The 18,233-nt window shown below is 35.6% G+C and overlaps 1 protein-coding gene across 2 annotated transcripts in view; it reads right to left on the reverse strand.

Moving 5' to 3' along the window:
- Nucleotides 1-18,233, reverse strand: part of LOC117208518 (lachesin-like) — a 105,150-nt gene that overhangs the window by 1,673 nt on the left and 85,244 nt on the right. For both annotated transcript variants that reach the window (XM_033449716.1, XM_033449717.1), the window contains 5 exons: nucleotides 12,451-12,534; nucleotides 8,169-8,292; nucleotides 4,986-5,123; nucleotides 4,752-4,871; nucleotides 843-1,010 (listed from right to left, as the gene is read on the reverse strand). In XM_033449716.1, coding sequence (XP_033305607.1) covers nucleotides 843-1,010; nucleotides 4,752-4,871; nucleotides 4,986-5,123; nucleotides 8,169-8,292; nucleotides 12,451-12,534 — 634 coding nt within the window. The remainder of the gene's footprint in view (nucleotides 1-842; nucleotides 1,011-4,751; nucleotides 4,872-4,985; nucleotides 5,124-8,168; nucleotides 8,293-12,450; nucleotides 12,535-18,233) is intronic.

The following is an 18,233-nucleotide window of genomic DNA, read 5'->3' on the forward strand; positions in this document are numbered from 1 at the left end:
CTTTCTTATTTCCATCACACCGCGATCAGTCTTTTATCTAATATGCAACCCAGCAAGAACAATTTCCACTCGGATATTCCGCAAAGATTCGTTAACCCGTCGTTTAGGCTGCTGTTATCAGCCGTGAAATAACATCAGAACGGAAACAAATTTCCGATATTCAGCGCAACAACTATCAACCAGTTAAACCCTACTTTGCTTGATACTTAACGATTCTTTCAGCTGGTTTTGTTAAGTGCGACGCTATTTGAATGCAGCTAATCATTCATCTTTTCTCGTTACTTAGTATCAATCCGACGACCACAATTACCGTCGTCGTGTCGTTAATTTTCGATTCGGCGTATCTTTTAAATTTTTCTTGCAATGTAAAGTGAAGCCTAATGACAATAATGAAAACACATTTACTTTTATATATGTATGTAATACAGTAGCTACATTTCATGATCTATCGGAGATAGAACTATCGCCAAAGAGAATACGAAAATCACGCAAAAAAGGATCGAGTCACGACAAGTGCTATAATTTAAAAAAAGGCATTTCTGCACATTAGCGCGTTTTTATTAATTTATTTTGTTAGGTTAAAAATTTGGGACCGATAATTCAAAGAAATACAAGTAAATAAAAGCAAATGTAAAAGAAGCAAAGAAACAACGACTAAAAAGAAAACGATAAGAGAATAACACGATACATATAAATAAAATATGAATATTTTGTTAAAAATCTTTTTTCTGATGAAAACAGAATGTTAATCTTAAGAAAACCAGGAATAAACAATTTTAATGTGACTATAGCTATTTATAAAATTGATAGGAAGTAGATATGTAATTCCAGGTCATACTTACCATACAATCGAATACTGCTCTCGACGTCACCAAGAGAATTTTTAGCTACACACTTGTAAGTACCCACGTTGTCTTTTTGTAAATTGCGAATTGTTAACACCATCCGGACCTCAAATTTTGATTTTTCGATCATCTGCACGTCATGTTGTTGACTCGATATTATCATCGCTATGCAAACAAATTTTATATTATTTTTATTCAGAATATACATATATTTACTCATAACAAACGTATCGTGATCATATTGTATGAATATTGACAGAAATCTGCAGATTTTCACTCGTTATATATATAATGAGTGAATATATTTTCTGGAAAACAAAGCCTCAAACGAAAAATTTTTATTCTATATTTTCGACTTCTTTTTTCGCGTAGAATCACCCCCTTTCCGCTTGTACCATCAGTTACCAACCACCATTATATATATATATATATATATATATATATATATATATATATATATATATATATATATATATATATATATATATATATATGCTTATATACAATAAGGTAATTAATCTATATTTAACAATAAAATATAAATACGACAATAAGAATAGGATAATTCTTGCAATCCTTCGTAACAGAGATTGTTGTCACACGCAACCAAAGCGATATCATGCACTATAGTTTGTCTACTTATGCATTCCCCGAATTATTGTTGGTTCTTTATCGTTCTACGCCATCTACACCGAAATCGATTCTGACGATTAATTTGGTTCGCTATATAGATCATTATCAGAAAAGACTGCAAGAATACCAGTGATAATCCATATGAATTTTTAACGGTCTGTCCTAATTCATGATAAAAGCTATACCGAACTTACTAAAATCACTTTTTCTACTTTTACAATGACATCACAATTGGACTCCACATAAGAAATGATAACAAAGGTACTGTAAGAAATATTTTCACTTGAAAAATCACTGCGAACGTGCGAACAGAACTCTACAAATTTGGAATTGAAAAACAATAATAATTACTGGATTAATACGAATCCGAGAAATGGAAAGAAATCGTTGGTACTATTAGTACTAATAAATTAAGTAAGTACCACGTATTCTATCCATGGCTATAAGATGCGTACTTAGGTAGTATGTATATCTGTTTAGATACATATGGCGTAGTATATAGTGCAGCCTGAGAATATTACAAACAAGCGGAAAGAATACGTAACGACATATAAAAATATGCGAAAATCACTTCTTAGTCTCCGACGAGTCTCTTTATTACAGTTTGAAACGTTCCTTTACACGCACACGCACACACATATATGTGTATATATATATGCATAAATAGGATAGGGAAAAACGGTACGTTGGAGTTTCTGTGTTGGGTAAAAATTACATACGAATACGAATTAGAACGAACTGCTCCGTAGGAGTTGCGCTGAACCGAAAGCATATTTGCTGCCAGAGCTACAAATGCTTGGAGAATATATTTGCGAACGATCGAGTGTAATTCACTCTCACGTTTGTCTGTAACTTTTTGTCAACTCTGCATGAAAATATTAGAACTTTTAAGGAAAGAGAAAACGCGTTCGTTCTCTGTTTCTTCCTACGTGGAAGTTTCTTTCTACGTTCTAGAAGAAGATCATAAAATGTTACTGGCCGCTTTATTTGAATCGTGCGAGTTAATACTCTTAATTTTAACTAAGGAAGATACTCTCCTGTAGAAAAGTAATTTTCAACTGCGAACATATTTCTAATTCAGTCTCTCGTCTTTAACATAAAGTACCTTTTACCTTCTTAGAAGTCGCGTATCTATTTGAAATGTGTCGCCAGGGTATGTAAACCGATCGATATGGAATACCGAGTTCTATGTTATATAAAATATATCGATGTAAAATACATAGATGAAAGCTATGTAGCGTTTACATTCATCAACAAATAATGAATCCAACTGCACATTACGAGGCTTTGTTAAATATTAATTCTGTTTTGCTCCACGAAATGAAACTGTAGAAGAGCTCCGCCTAATTCCGACGATTTTTTAATATGTTGTACAACTCAACATTTTGAACAACTTTTTCCTGTTTATGTAACTGTCAGTCGTTTATAGTTTCCGGGATAATCGCAAAAAATTATCAATACCACTACAGTGAATTCTGCCTATTATTGTGCGTCCGTGACAGTGTATATGTCTGTATATTAGTTATTAGCGGTCGAATAGAATGATCTAGTCGAAACGTAATACTTATACTTATTTGTCTATATATGCAAACCTAAACCCGATACATTGATGATATATATTTTTGATCGAAACAGACATTTTTTGATCTCGCATATGCAAATGTGCACGGAGCTTTCCCAAGCTTACTCAACTCTCATGTTTATGTACTGCATATATGTTACAATAAAAGATAAGTGCTAGATTTCAATTGGGTACTTACCATATACCCGTTCGCCGCAAGGCTTGCGGCAAGCAATATTAATGCGACGCTGTTACGGACGTATAATTGATTTCTACAACATATCTTCTTTTCTACAGTTTCATCGTTTCACAGTAATTACTTTACGGTGGCAGATAGATAATTTTACAAAATTCAACAAGTATAAAGAATATTAGGATTTATCGCATAGATATTACCATTGCGCGATAAAATATTTTGGTATTATGCTAAATGATTATAATTAAATTTGATGCAAATACCAAAATACAAGGCGAATAAGTCGATTGGATTTTAAAAATAATAAATATACAGAAAAAGAATATGTACCTATTATCATTACTAGAAAGAAGTCTCGCACCGCGACACAGTACTGCTCTTTATCACTCGCCGTCACGCATTCCTATATTGTTTTATTTACTACATTTCATTATATGCACGGTGATGGACTCTCATTAAAAGATCCTCATTTGTTAGAGTATTACTAAAGAAATAACAGTAGTGATGTTGTGTAGAGACCGTAGAAAATTTAAAAAAATTTCTAGTTTTGTGAACTTATCGAAAAGCCCGATTTCGATGACATTAAAATAAGTTGTAAAGCTTAACATTCTGGACAACATTTCCCTGTACATAAAACCAGCGATCGGCCTTAGTTTCCGAGATACGCGGAAAAATATCCCGCTGCTCGGCCTTAGTTTTCAAGATGGGTTGGGTTAGTATTGATATTAATATTAATCCGGACGACCGTGCTGTGAAGCGACTGGTCGACTCTGCGAATCTCCTTATTGATATTGATATAAACAATGCTGGCCAGCCACCTTACGGCACGGCATCCGGATTGCCAAATCAATACAGCTTGAGAACTAACTGCCGAGCAGTGGAATATTTTTCCGCATAAAAAGGTTGTTCACAATGTTGAACTTTGCAACGTACTTCAGAATCATCGCAATCGAAACAAATAGCTTTTCGAAAAGTTCACCGAAATGGTGACCTTTAAAGCACAAAATTACTAATATGATACTTCTCTATTGATATTCCAATGAGAGACACCCTTTTCGTGACGATTCATTAGCTTGTATGTAATGAAATGTAGTCGGAACAAATCAAAGTTGTTATACTTCCTTGCTTAAAATTATTGTAGGTGATTATTTATATCAAAGGTCATAACCGCACTGATATGGATAATTTTTGGATATATTGTAGAAATCAAGTTTCCCCTTGCATGTCACCGCTGCGCCGCTGGATCCTAGTTTCCCAAATATTCGCAAAGAACTACTGGTGCCACTACAGTGAATTCCGCTTATAATTGTTCGTCCGTAACAGCGTATGCGTTAGTATTGTTGCAGAACATAAGCGAGAAGGATACCTTCGAAAAGCGATGAAAGCGATAGAAAAGGTGAAGAAAAGAGACGACGAAATTTATACGCAACTCGGAAAATGAAACTATCCTGCGTGGCGAGACTTTTGCAAAGTCACATCAAATTACAAAGCTAAATAGCCAACAGAGAAATATTACCGTTATCCTTGACCCAATAATTAATCGACTTGGGCGAAGCCTCGACAAAACATTCCAGGACAACGTCCGTACCCAGAGGTGCACCTACCAGTTGATTAGGTACATGAATTACCGGCGAAACTGTGAAACAGAATCTCAAATAGGATTTGTAGACGTAGAACGCTAGTGTATTTCTCTTCGACCGTTTCAAAAGAAATTGGTAAATTATCGGCCAGGATAATCACTATTACTCACAATGAACGTTGATAGAAATACGTTTGCTGACCGCCGGTGGCACACCGTTGATGGCGATACAGAGATAAACTCCCATTTCGTTTCTCGAGATCTTTGTCAGTTTTAGCTCTTCGCCGTGGTACTCGTTTACTGAAGTCACTAAACCAAATAAAAAGCGATAAACATTTTGTTAATCCAATATTACGAAATTTTCTAGAATTAAATTTTCGATACAATTAAATAACACAATTAAATATACATGTACTTGTACATTGTATTGCAGTAATAAAAAGGTTACACCTGTTCTTTTTCTGTGGCGGCGAGAATATTGCCCTGAAACGCACTATCTTTATATGCTATTCTTAATATGTATTGCCGTGTCTTAAACACGTGGAAATATCGACTTTCTTATAATTTTGAGATGTAAGAGTGTGTTACTTCACAAAAATCATCTCATTTAACTATAATGTATAGGAGCAGAAAATAATAGAGTCGTTTGCTACGAACAAACATACATCGTGCGTTTCTGTAGTTTCATTAATGATCATAAGATTCTATCTAGAGATGAATAAAAATCTCTGTTAACAATGTTATTAAGATCTACAATCGTTAAACGGAAATTTTCATTACTAAAATCTACGAATGTGCTCGAGGCTGTCGTTTTTGCTCTTTGTTCAAGTTGTTGTCCGTAAGGATTAATTAAGGAAATTATGTTACACCTTATCGATTAAGATGGTGGCCCTATTTAGCCATGACAATTAAATTTTTTCGCGACAATAAAAGTGTTTTTTGTAGCGAGAATTCGAATTCGCCATTTTACATGTTCTTTTATAACTTGTAACAAATAGGAAATTTCTCTACAAATCCTAAATAACATCACATAATTATAATTCTATGGCACATTAAGATGATTAATACATACGTATTTCACATCCAAATTTACATATAAACCAAATACTATCTTTTTATCTTCTTTAACAAAAATGTGGATAAGCAACTCGCTAAATAAGTTACATATAATTCTCACAGAGAAAACTGTAACTGAAAGGGTAACTTCCGTAAAACCGTCGAACTGCTTGCTAGCTGTCCCAACGGAAATTGCTAATTAATGAGTTAGTAAATCATAAATCATCGAGTTTCGCTTAAACTCCCAGCGAGGTTATGTTACGTGGTATAACATCAGTAATTACAAAAATATAAGATCCGCGATTTATCAGGAAAACACCGTTTGTTGATCAAATTAAAAACTAAAATTGAATGATTAGTTAAAGATGGAAATACAAGGTAAACAACTTAAGAAACTTGGAGCTTTTAATAATAATTACTGTCATAGGAAATATAGATAACCTTTAATGTATATTATAACCCAAAAATCAGAAATGCAAGGAGGATCGTCATAACAAATAATTAATTCTCTTAGATAATAAGGTAAAAAAGTAAAGCTAAGATATACTGAAAGATATTGCTATTACTGCAACTTTAAGGACGACAATAATAGATATTTTGATAAATCTTATTTTATGCATAAATGTTGCACAATGTTTTATAATTCAGATTTCATAGCATATATCACATTTCAATGTTCAAATAACCGATATTTTACGTTTCTCAGAATCGTTGTATATTTCTCGTCAACAGCTGCCAACTTCTAGTACAGAATTGTACCTACAATATGGCGAAGGTTATAAAATGTGTTATAGATCGTGAAAGATTGCTAAAACGTTAAAGTTCATCTTTACACATCTTTACACAAAAGTGCATATCTCACAGTCACGATAAAATGAAATTCCATATTCAAATTAAAATCAAGAAACGAAATGTTTTCATATTATATGCAAACCATTGATTTTTGGACGTTTAAATTTCCTATAAATGTATTAACATCCACAGTTTAGTAATCAATTTGTTTGGAATCATATCTCGTTATTTTACTGTTTATTGATAGACATATACACGAAATCGAAGTAACGTCTTACAATGGATGAAGTTACAGACCTCGTAGTTAGATTGACAACGTTTCTCCCACGATATCCAATAATTATCGGCATTGTAGGCCAACAATAAGCTTTCCCGTTTGCGCTCAGCTAGGGCTACTGCACTTAGCACATGTCGCGTCGCAAGGGTTTCATTCGCATACATTGCCATGGCATCCTCGACAGGGCGCTGTAATTCGCCTGCTATTAGTAACACCATGCTGAAGTGAATACTAAATACGTCGTTTAGGTCGAAGCATCAACGCAGAGCGTAGAGAGATAAGGAGGAGTAACTCCGACCGATGCGATGCGATGCGATGCGATGCGATGCGACATCTCTATACACCATCAAGTGTCCTGCGATTTTATGAACGTTATCGGCCGATCCTTTTCGTCGACGTGACGCGACGTGAAGTAACGCCACGGGGTGTCCAACGGTTCCATTTTATCGATCGCCACGACGATCCAATCGTATCATTACGCAATATTTCAAGAGCGTTATACAGTTGTACGAATAGCCGATGATATTGTTAAAAAACGAACTAAGTATTAGAAAGAAATCATTTTTCTTTCTTCCTCGTTTGATGTATAGTTTTGACGCAGCTATTTCATAGTTACATACACAACAATGATATCCGAAATACCATGGTATCCGAATATTAATGTAGTCATGATCTTGATTGCCCTTACAATTAGTAACTACGGCAGTTGAATGCGTCAGAGCATGGATTATACATAGGAATATAAAGTAGAAAAAAAGAAGCAAAGCCAAGAACATTTCAGAAAAATAGATATTTAGTTGTTAATTAATGTGTTTCAATCTGTACAGTGACACTATCATGAGAGTGTTATGATTTCCTAAAAAATTAACTTATTCTATCAGTATCACGCTTGTAGTAAATTGACGATACGCATATCTCAAAATTATTCGCGAACGTGTTTATGTTTCAAGATAAATCAATTCCGCAGGTGAACCGTTAACGTGACCCGTTAAAACCAAGTCTTCTATTGATTCCTTAGGGTGTTGCACAAACTGTTACTTAACAATTTCTAGAAAGTTATGTCTCCTGCAAACAGTTTGGGGCGAATCCGTCGTGGCGTAACGGTTCGCGGTGAAATAAGGAAATTAAAATACCAAGTGAATCCAGCGACTGGGTTCGAGGAAAACATAATTGTATATTCCGCGTTATATCGGCAAAATGGTTGGAGCGTCATCTATATTAAATCTTACCATGAGACTTTTGGTTCAAGGCGCTTCCTGCAAATGGCTTCCGAATTATAATGTTCTTCCCGTCTTCTCTACGCCACGATATGCTGGGTGTAGGCACGCCTCTTGCACGGCACGTTAACTTCACCTGTACGTGTTATGAAACCAAAATTATAGAGAATCGAGTTCGTTATTGCCAGCTGCGGAGTCACGTATAAATATGTTTGGAAAAATTAGCTATCTGAGCAAGAACCATTTTATTTGCTTAAAATTATACCACTTGTCGAAAAATTACAATAAACAGAAATGGTTAAAATTGCGATATGCTTTACAATCACTATTCTCATAAAATTCGCGGAAGATTAGTTTTTTCCTACACGGATTCCTTCGATTCTCATTTTCATTCAAAATTTTACTCTACAAAAATTCACATAGATAAATGCATAGCGTATCTTGTAATTTGTAAAGTGAAAATTCTAAAATTTATAATAAAAAGGAGGTGGTAATCTAGTTGTAAAAAATAAATTTTCAGTGACAACGAAGGCCGTTGACTTCGAAATTTTCATGATCCGATATTATGTTACTATGCCATTATACTATGAAATGAAAATTTACAAAATTTTTATATAAAACTGTATGGCATAAATGTTAATGACCGTTGAGATTTCTTCTCGCTTCTTTACAAATTCATTCTAAGTTCGAGACAACAGTTAATAGAAATTCATACTTTATTCTCGAATATTGTTCATTATCGAATGATAAATTTTATCGCTACATTTCACAATTTAATGATTGTTTATTCGATTGTATCGACGTAAAGATTTTTAAATTGTTTGAGATAAGCAGTGTCAAAGAAAACCATAAGTGGCTTGAATTAATAATGTACATTGTTTCGCCAGTTCGCTGTCATGAGATTTTGTAGTGAAAATATGTCATGCGGGCAAATTAAATTATCCAACCATCTTATGAACCAATATTTCCTATTGTACGTAGCGAACAATACTAACAAGAATATACATACCACTTCTCGCAAACTATCATTTTCAATAATCACTAAGTCAATAAATATTTCAATGGTGAAACATATAACACAAATGAGGAAATACATATATATATTATCTATATGGCTGAAAATAAATATAAAACCATTACGTACGATCGTTACAGAAATCTCTTTATGACATTATACATAAATTAAAAATTGTTAGACATAAAAAAGTGCTCCAATTTTTAAAATTGTGTGATTTTCTCAATCTTACAATTGTCTGATAATTAAATCACATAACATAAATTATATTACGTGTTGTTACCAATAATTACCAATGAAATGTCGGCAATGTTTTGAGCTTCGATATATTAAATTTAAATATTACATTCGTAACATAAGTATCGGAATTTAATTTGGTATACATGTACTCGATGAACATTTATTCGATGAAAGTTGATCGATATCCACGCGCTACTTTCAACTTTTTGCACCAATTTCACAACCGCTATTTCATATTTGCGAATATCACTTTCGAATTCAAAGAGTTAGTTTATATTATTATATGTTTAAGGCCCACAGCAAAAATCTATGCTAAAGAACGTATGGAGTCGAAGACAATCGGTAGCGCTAGGTGCTTGGATGAAGCAAATTCGTAGCATTGAACCGTACGCGTATGTGCGTGTGTGTGTATTTGTGTGTGTGTTATGCAGTGAGAAAACACAGTTGAAGAAAGGACTCGAGAGACGCGCGAACATGCCACCTGAGCACTCGGACTGTCCGCCGTAGTGTATGAAGGGTAACAAATGTACTATTTTACGCTCCATGTATGAATATATTCGTCCTGCACGTGTTTTCAAATCGTGTAAGGCGATGGAAGACGCTTGAAAATACAGCAGGACGCCAATTGTTGAAGAACATGAATAAATCAAGTTGTTAGTATAGAAATATTTATATAATTGGGTGATTTAATTTATCAGATTTCTTCTTTGGTATTAGAATTTAATAGATGCTTAATTCGATGTTGAAAATTGTCTCTTTTCAATATTTCATTAACATTTCTCATTACGGTAAGTGATTGCGCATTGTGAAAAATGATATTTCATGTTATTTCAACGTGCGACACGCATAAATATTTAGGAATTAATTTGATGAGAATTTGAATTAATTAGATAAGATCGTTATTATGTAATAGCGTTAATTTATTTTTATTACTAAATGGAGAAATAGAGGAATAACAAGGATGAAAGAGATTTTACGGTGAACGAATAAACGAGGTACAGTTGGAATAATCGAGATTCTCTTCGAATAGAATTTTGTCGTCGAATGGAACGAGGTAAAGTTTCCTCTATTGGTTTAAAGAATATCGAGTCCCGCTGATCAAATTGTAATCAATTTAGCATTGAATGATAGCAAACGTTCGATTTAGTCAAGGTTTCAAAGTGAAAAACAAAACCGAAATCATGTAACATGTGCACGGCTAGAAAATCAATGAAATTCGATTGATCTCAAGAACGTTGCGTATCTGAAAATGGAATCAGCTTAGTATTTTGTTCATTTCCAGGATGAGCTTGCCCTGTTAACGTTAAAATACATTCGTTCAACAACTCGCTTCGATAGTTATTTGGAGTTGTTCGAGGCTAGGGAGGAATTTTTCCTTTTCAGTAGAGAAAGTATAGCGAACAGACTCGGATCGTTTTCTCGATATCATCTCGTGTTTGTAGGATCGTCTTCGCAAATGTCTTTATCAGTTTTAAATTAAGGACACAGGTACGTTGTGATATGCTAAATGTGGGATGATACAGGAAGCCAGTTTCAAAGTTTTAGCCCCAGGTCGCATTGAAATTCAGATAAAGTAGGAAACGTATCGTGTCGCGGAACAGAGAATCTCGACACGCAACGAGAATTTCATAAACACGAGGACCATCACAACCGTGGAAACCGCGCTAGGTACGTGCCATTAATAACAATACTTATCATTTGGATGAAAAAGTATCTTCTATTCGGTTCAATGTTCGATCCCATACTCTCAACGACAAATATTGCCACGGATTCCAATTGAAGTTTTCATTTTGTATAAGCTTGACCCTAAATTCGCCGTGAAACCATATACATATTTCCTACGACAGCAAAATACGAGGTCGATGTCTATTTTCATGCACCTATCGTTTTTTCTTACCACGATCTCTATCCCGAGATTCAAAGTTATTTTCCCAACTTGTGATTTTCTTTATGGACTTTGGTTTGTAAATTTTAATTTATTTTTTAAACGAACACTGAAACTTATTCGTAACATATTAAACAATGATTATTCAAAAATTCATGCAGATTTCATTTCTTTGATTAGGCATATTTATAAAAACACGAGTTTGCATGAACATCCGCTAATAATAACCATCTTTTCCACAAGGAAAAAGCAGTTATCTCAATTCAACTATTTCATGCACTATACATTAGCGTATACGATGGTTATCAAAGTTACAAGTTACAATATATGGAAAGTTTGATAAATCTTAGCGATCCGTTCTGCGCTAATTAGGCGAGTGATTTTATCGCAAAACAGGCAAGAGCTAAATACAAATTCTCCTTTGCTCTCGTTACATGAATTCTTGTAAAAAAGGATATATATTACGTCATTTCATCGTGATTTTTTAATTGTGCTCTCTTGAAATGTAGTAGGCGAACTTTAAGTGCCGAATTTCACAGAAATTAGATACTAACGCGATATATACATGATACGTTAGGACTAAGCGTACAGAATTTTAATTTTGTAATTTACGTATACGTTGAAACACTATGTATGTACCGATATAAGAAATACAATGAGCGGAACTTGTGGAAAGCATTTTATCAATGATATTCAGAGAGAAGTAATACATATTTCCTGCATCACAGCATCAGTTTTGATAAGAAAACTGGAAAAAGAGAAATCCGTACACGTTATGTATACTAAATGTATGTTTCGAAAATACGCACTCCTATGATACGTAAACACGCAACAGGTTAGTGTAAGATCTCCTAGTAATAGGATTTCTCTTTCCTTCTTTCATAATGCGATAAATCATTGTGAATCTTTCTTAATCTATAGAAACGATAATATCCAAGTATACTACGGTGTAACCGAGAAGTAACTTCCATGATGAAAAGTCGATGAAACTTAACCCTAACCGAATTTTAAACCGAATACATATACGCTTCAATTATAATAGATTGGTATCTTTACGAACTGTTACGATAAAGTGCGAGTTAAACGTAGGCACATCGTATTTCTTGACTAACAATAAATAGTATGATGAGAGGATTGATTAAGTGTCAATTTACCTGTCCTCCTTCGCGTATCATGACATCGCTCGATGTCTCTTCCGGAATAAAGTCCGGTGGCACGACGACCGACAACATGCCTGTCTGAAAAAATATAACATTATCTTTTATCAATTAACTTCATTCGTTTATTTATTTTACTAATAGGGGGATTAATAGCCCGAAGAAACGTTCTCTCTAAAAAAGGCAACAATTATTAATTTTGACTTATTGTGAAAATTTCATCGGAAATATTTCATTTCATTCAATATCGGCCGTGTTAGTAATCCATAAACAAGCATCGTGCTATAACTAATGAAAACACGTTTCATTGATAATAATACGCTACCGTTTCGGAGTAAAAGCGCTAAAGCTGAAAATATAACGATGAATTTTCGTTATAAATACCATGTCTAGTCAATATAATTGCCACATATTTTATATGTCGATTAATTAATCCACGAGTGGATGGAGAAAAATTTTATGCGCGTTGAAAAAAATGGAAAATCGCAAACGAAAATTTCTTCCTAACGAAACATTCTTTATTTAGAACAGAATTTTCGTTGGAATTATAGGAATTTGGCAATTTCTCTGTTATCCCGATCAAGTTCCCAAGATAGTAAACTTCTAGAAGAAAAGAATTTGAATGCACTCAGATAAATTTCCTGATGTGAGTACATAGAATTAGGGTGGAAACCGAGCGTACAATTTTATCGGGGGGCTGCTGCGCCTTACCTCTGACTCCTCCGAGTAACGGTATTTCAACGAGCATGCCAAAACTTGCTCCGCGCTACATATATTTTCCGACACGCACCGGAACCAGCCGAAATTTAGTGTTAATGATACGCTTAACGGTTGCACGATGCATCAAGTCCTTTCTTACTGAATCTCTAAATTATATCTATGGGCATTACTGTATTCGCGAGCGGAACTGAATAACGTAGCTCCTAAATCCTGGCTGTATTTCGCTTCCCTTAACCTCTGCTGTAGTAGAAGCTTGAGCAACATATCATGGAGTTGTAAAGCGGAGCTAGAAGGGGCGTACGAACCCCACCAGTGCCGACGACAATGTTGTCAATGAGTGCCATGATTTTTCGTTAATTAACGATACACCACCGGCCGATATAATACGTAAGTCGACGCGGATGCTACCCAACATTGTTGCGCTGGTTAACAATCCTCGCTTGAATTTTCACATATCTCGCACCGATCGCGTGCTGGTTAAACGTGAACTGTACGTACGCAAATGGGTACGACAAAGAGACGGCGACGAAAAGAGAATACAAAGTTCCGGATATATTCACCTCGTTTTTCTATTTGCACAGCGAAACTACTGCTCGTTCGTTACTCATTTTCCGCATGATTTCGCTTCTGACTACGCCAGGTTCGAAAACTCAGCAACTTTTATTTGTCCGCTCTCTCTTGCAGGTGTTTTACGTGGGGCGAGCGTCTTTTACTGGTTTCTTCCAACTATGTATTCGTCACTTTCTTGCATTAGAAGATTTATTACACCTGACGCTCGCTGATTGATTGCGGAAAGATTCGTTCGAGAATGTTTTACTAAAATTTTTGCGAATGATTCCTAAGCTGGTCAGTGGGAAGAAGGTAAGCTCTGCGCTTCTTCACGATAAATGCCGATTATTGAAATAGATTTTGGAATGCTCATTTTCTTGAAATCTCCAGTATTTAAAAACCTTCAACACTATTTAATTGAAGGTAAACTCTTTTCGATCCTATATAAAAACTGACAACATTCGGTAAGTAGGACACCGTCCTATATATATACCTATATATATACCTATATAAATACCTATATAAGTACCTTTACAAGCAGTGCAGGTTCTAGTCCGGAACGATGCTGATTATTGACGCAAGTCATCGTTTCAAATAATCGACATTATTGAAGTAGCACCATACACGGAAAATCGCGGTAAGCGCGAAGTCGTACTAGCCGAGTATCTATCAACGAGCAAGCTACTACATTATTTATCGTACTGTTATAATTCCTTTCAGGGATTCGTAGAGAAAGGGATATAGAACGTGCAAGTTCAATCTGCGTCTGGATTTTACGAAATGATGGTGCATCAAACGACAGGTCGTCGCGTCGCGTCGTGTCGCGTCCCGCCGTCGGTATAGTCGAAGGACTTGGTTTCACTCTAATATCTTTCCACTCCACTCACGATTTAAGGAAGCTATCCAACAGTCGACAGAAGATGGAGGCACCTGCTCTTACGTCCTACCGCGAGGTGTGTGCGGAATTACGAGGATGTAATCTACGCTACGATGAAACTTCAATCGTTATAACCGAGTTGTCTCGCAAGTCACTGAACTGCTTAAAACAGTCTCAACGAATACGTCATTAAGGCGAGACAGGCGGGCAGAGGTGTGTGCCCTTCTCGTCCTCTCTGTTTCTCCGTGGTACCCTTATCCTTTATCCCTGCCACGTGACAGTTCAGTGACAGGCAGACACGCGTGCCCAAGCGCGTAAACTTGCCGGTGTCACGAGTGAATTATGAAACTTGGCTTCATTCCACGAATTAATTATCGTCTAGTCAGATAGGACTCTATCAAGGATGTTGATAAATATACGTGTTAATCGAAATAACGCCTAATCGATCAATTCGTTTAGCGGCTTCAAATTCGAGCGAGCCTTATAATCGGCTTTAAAGGATCGTTCATCTTTATGATAATCCGCAGTTCAACGAGGCTATTAATTCCTATCAGGAATTACCGATTCCCTTGGAAAATGCTTCGTTGTTGTTATTTTGTGTCTTTCTCTTGTGAATATCGATCAAATACGTCAGAGATTATATCTCAACAATAAGATTGGTTTTACCAAGTGCGCATTAAAGAATTCAATTAATTAAGAATTCAATCCCATCAAGTATATGCAAATTTAATCAGAGCAATTAAATTTGACAAGTGTAATTTAGAATTGAGCCATTTGGAGAATTCAAAGTTCAATTTGTATTTCAATTATTCGAATACATTCGAGCAACTCATCCGTTCTATTAAAATTATTTTCGATGTTATAATTTTATCTCAATTCGGATTCTGTTTCAGCTATTCGTTCAATTCGACTCGCCTTGTTTTTCTTTCAGGTTCTAATTATCAATCTCTCTTTTGCATAATATGATATAGCTTATTGATAGCAGTTGATATTTATGATACAAAGTTACATAAGCTAATTCGTTGATAAATCATTATTCTCGAATGCTATCGAAAAGTAGGTACTAGGTAATTCGCGTTATGGATTCATCTTAAATATTATAAACGAACTGGGAGATACTGTAATTAAACGATCAAACGAACTTATCTGAAGTAAAGTTCGGTCGAAGTTTCGTTTGAAGAGATTACATATGTAATCTTCTTGTCGATTATAATAAAGGTATCGCAACGTTTAGAGTGAAAAAATCGCTATCCTACACGCGTCTCCCACTCACATTCGTCATTCTTTCAGAATAAGCCTAAAATTGCTATTTTTGGGGTTGAAAGCAAGAGAGAAAATTCTTAGTAAAGAATTTTTTAGGATAGGATTTAATCTCTTCGAACAAGGCTCTTTATATAATTACAATCGAACTTCACTTCGGATAAGTCCGTTTGATCGTTTAGTTATGTATCGCGCGTCGTTCTTGAAATTACACATTTAGTTGTTCAGAAACGGCAGTTTTTTACTTCATAGTATCTGGATTTTATATTTTAAATGTTATTGTCAAAAATATTTGATATATCGTTCAGTTTGGCTCATTCTCCACAAACGACAAAAGTAAAAGAAGATTTAACAGTGAACTTACATCTCAAACAGAAATTATATACTTTTTTATCCCTGTAACACATGCAGCTTCGGCAAACGCTTTTGAAGTTACCATGTGTCTTGTGGAATTGTTCGAAAATATTGATATTTTTATCCCGCTTCTGTATAGTGTTTCTTTGGTCTACGACTGAAGGTTGTTATTTTTTTAATAGATCTATTTTATCGAAATAAACAGATTTATGATCTCGCCTCTAACTTTTCTTGTTCTCTCTAGATATTCAAGGATTGCCGATGTTACACGCATAATTCTATAGACTGTACGAACCTCGAGAGTATCAATAAGGATTGATACCGATTTGGATCCGAGGAGTTTATTATATCAGGGACCTCTTTTTACACTTTTTTCGCTATTTTCTTTATATTCTCGATTTTTATATTAATTAATGTATATGCGCTATATATGCCGTAGCCAGTGTTAACAGCATCGCAGCATATTTCCCCATGAAGTTCTTTATTGATTGATTTTTCAAATGGATATAACGTCTTTAAATATTCTAATATCCGAGCTGCGCCCCATGTCAGGGCATACTCAGAATTGATGAACTGTAGGCGCTTCTTAAAAATCAGCACCATGCGATTTTCTTCTACTTTGCCGCTAGGAGTGAGTGGTAGTTATTTATGATATTCTCTCATCGTCGATGATGCCAGCGATTCTAATAAGATAGCTAGCGTTTTCTGCGGTAGCCCTTTCAGTAGGAATGCCTCCCTGATACTCTTCCTACAATCACATGCAGGTGATCCCTTCTCGGGTGCTGCTTTGTCCTCTACATGGAGACAGCAGAAGGTTGGGGCTCGGGTCCAACGTTCGCTCGCATATAGTCGTTTGAATACGGAATATCATAGTTAACCAGTCTAATCCAGTACAACTAAGATAGCCTCAGCCTTGTTGTTCTTAATTTTTATTAGAATCTCCAGAATCAATGCGAATAACGGAAATGCACAGAAGTTTAACTCAGTCCATTTTATTATGAAAACGTCAACTGCACTAGTGCCTGGTTCTAGTAACAAAGAGAAAATTTTCTTGCATTTTGCGTTTATGATTGTCGCAAATAGGTCATACCCCAGTCTACCGAACATTTGTACAATCTTATTGAATTCTAAATCGCATAATTCCTCATTTCTATGAATGTATATATGATGTGAATAAGTAGACTTTTTCCTTTTTTGTTTTGTTTAGCTGAACCTAACGAGTGGATGTTCTATTTAACTAGTTTTTTCATGAAGCTTGACTGTATATCCTGAGATATATTCTGTGTTACCCCTTCCCATTCATTTAAATATTCTTCTAGTTTTGTCAATTGAGTGCCACTAGTCGACAGTCAATAGTTGCAGTCATCGATAGCGATGTTAACTACTGATAGCGGCAGCAATCGCATTTCGTTTTTCTCTATTCTCTCTTCTCCTTAGGCGGACTATAGGCACCATAATTGCAAAACCATTGGGACCCGCTAGTCCACGACGCAGTAAGCCAAAGGACGTAATTTACAGCACCCTCAAGTCTTCGCTATCGCTAATCGCTAGAATCGAGAGTAATGAAATCCAGGAGTCCGCTCCGACCGTGAAAAGATTCACGTTTTCTTATAATATAATATTATGTGTTACGCCACGAGGCTTACCACAGGCTGTATTTTCTAACCGTCACTCGCGGTCCTACAGTGTCGCAGGCAGATCGTCTTGTCTGCCCGACGCATCATATACAATGTATAGACGAGCGCATAGTTGTCGCCCAGCAGCGAGTTCTAGAAACGTCGATTTTTGTCCGTTACGTTTTCCACACAAGAAGGGGGCATACGTGATCACAGGCGCGAACGGTGACGTGATCCGAGCATAGTGGGGGTCGTCTTCCAAACAAGACAAAGAAATGATCGCAGGGCAGTCAGTCCCTTCTGAAGAGCCAAACGTTACACATCGAGAGGTCTGACGAGCAAAATCAAAGACGCATGGTCTAACGAATTCATTGAGAGATATTGCAAAGTCCAGTCAACTTTCT

Source organism: Bombus bifarius, unplaced genomic scaffold (genome assembly GCF_011952205.1).
Source record: "Bombus bifarius isolate JDL3187 unplaced genomic scaffold, Bbif_JDL3187 scf7180000008138, whole genome shotgun sequence".
Lineage (NCBI taxonomy): Eukaryota > Metazoa > Arthropoda > Insecta > Hymenoptera > Apidae > Bombus > Bombus bifarius.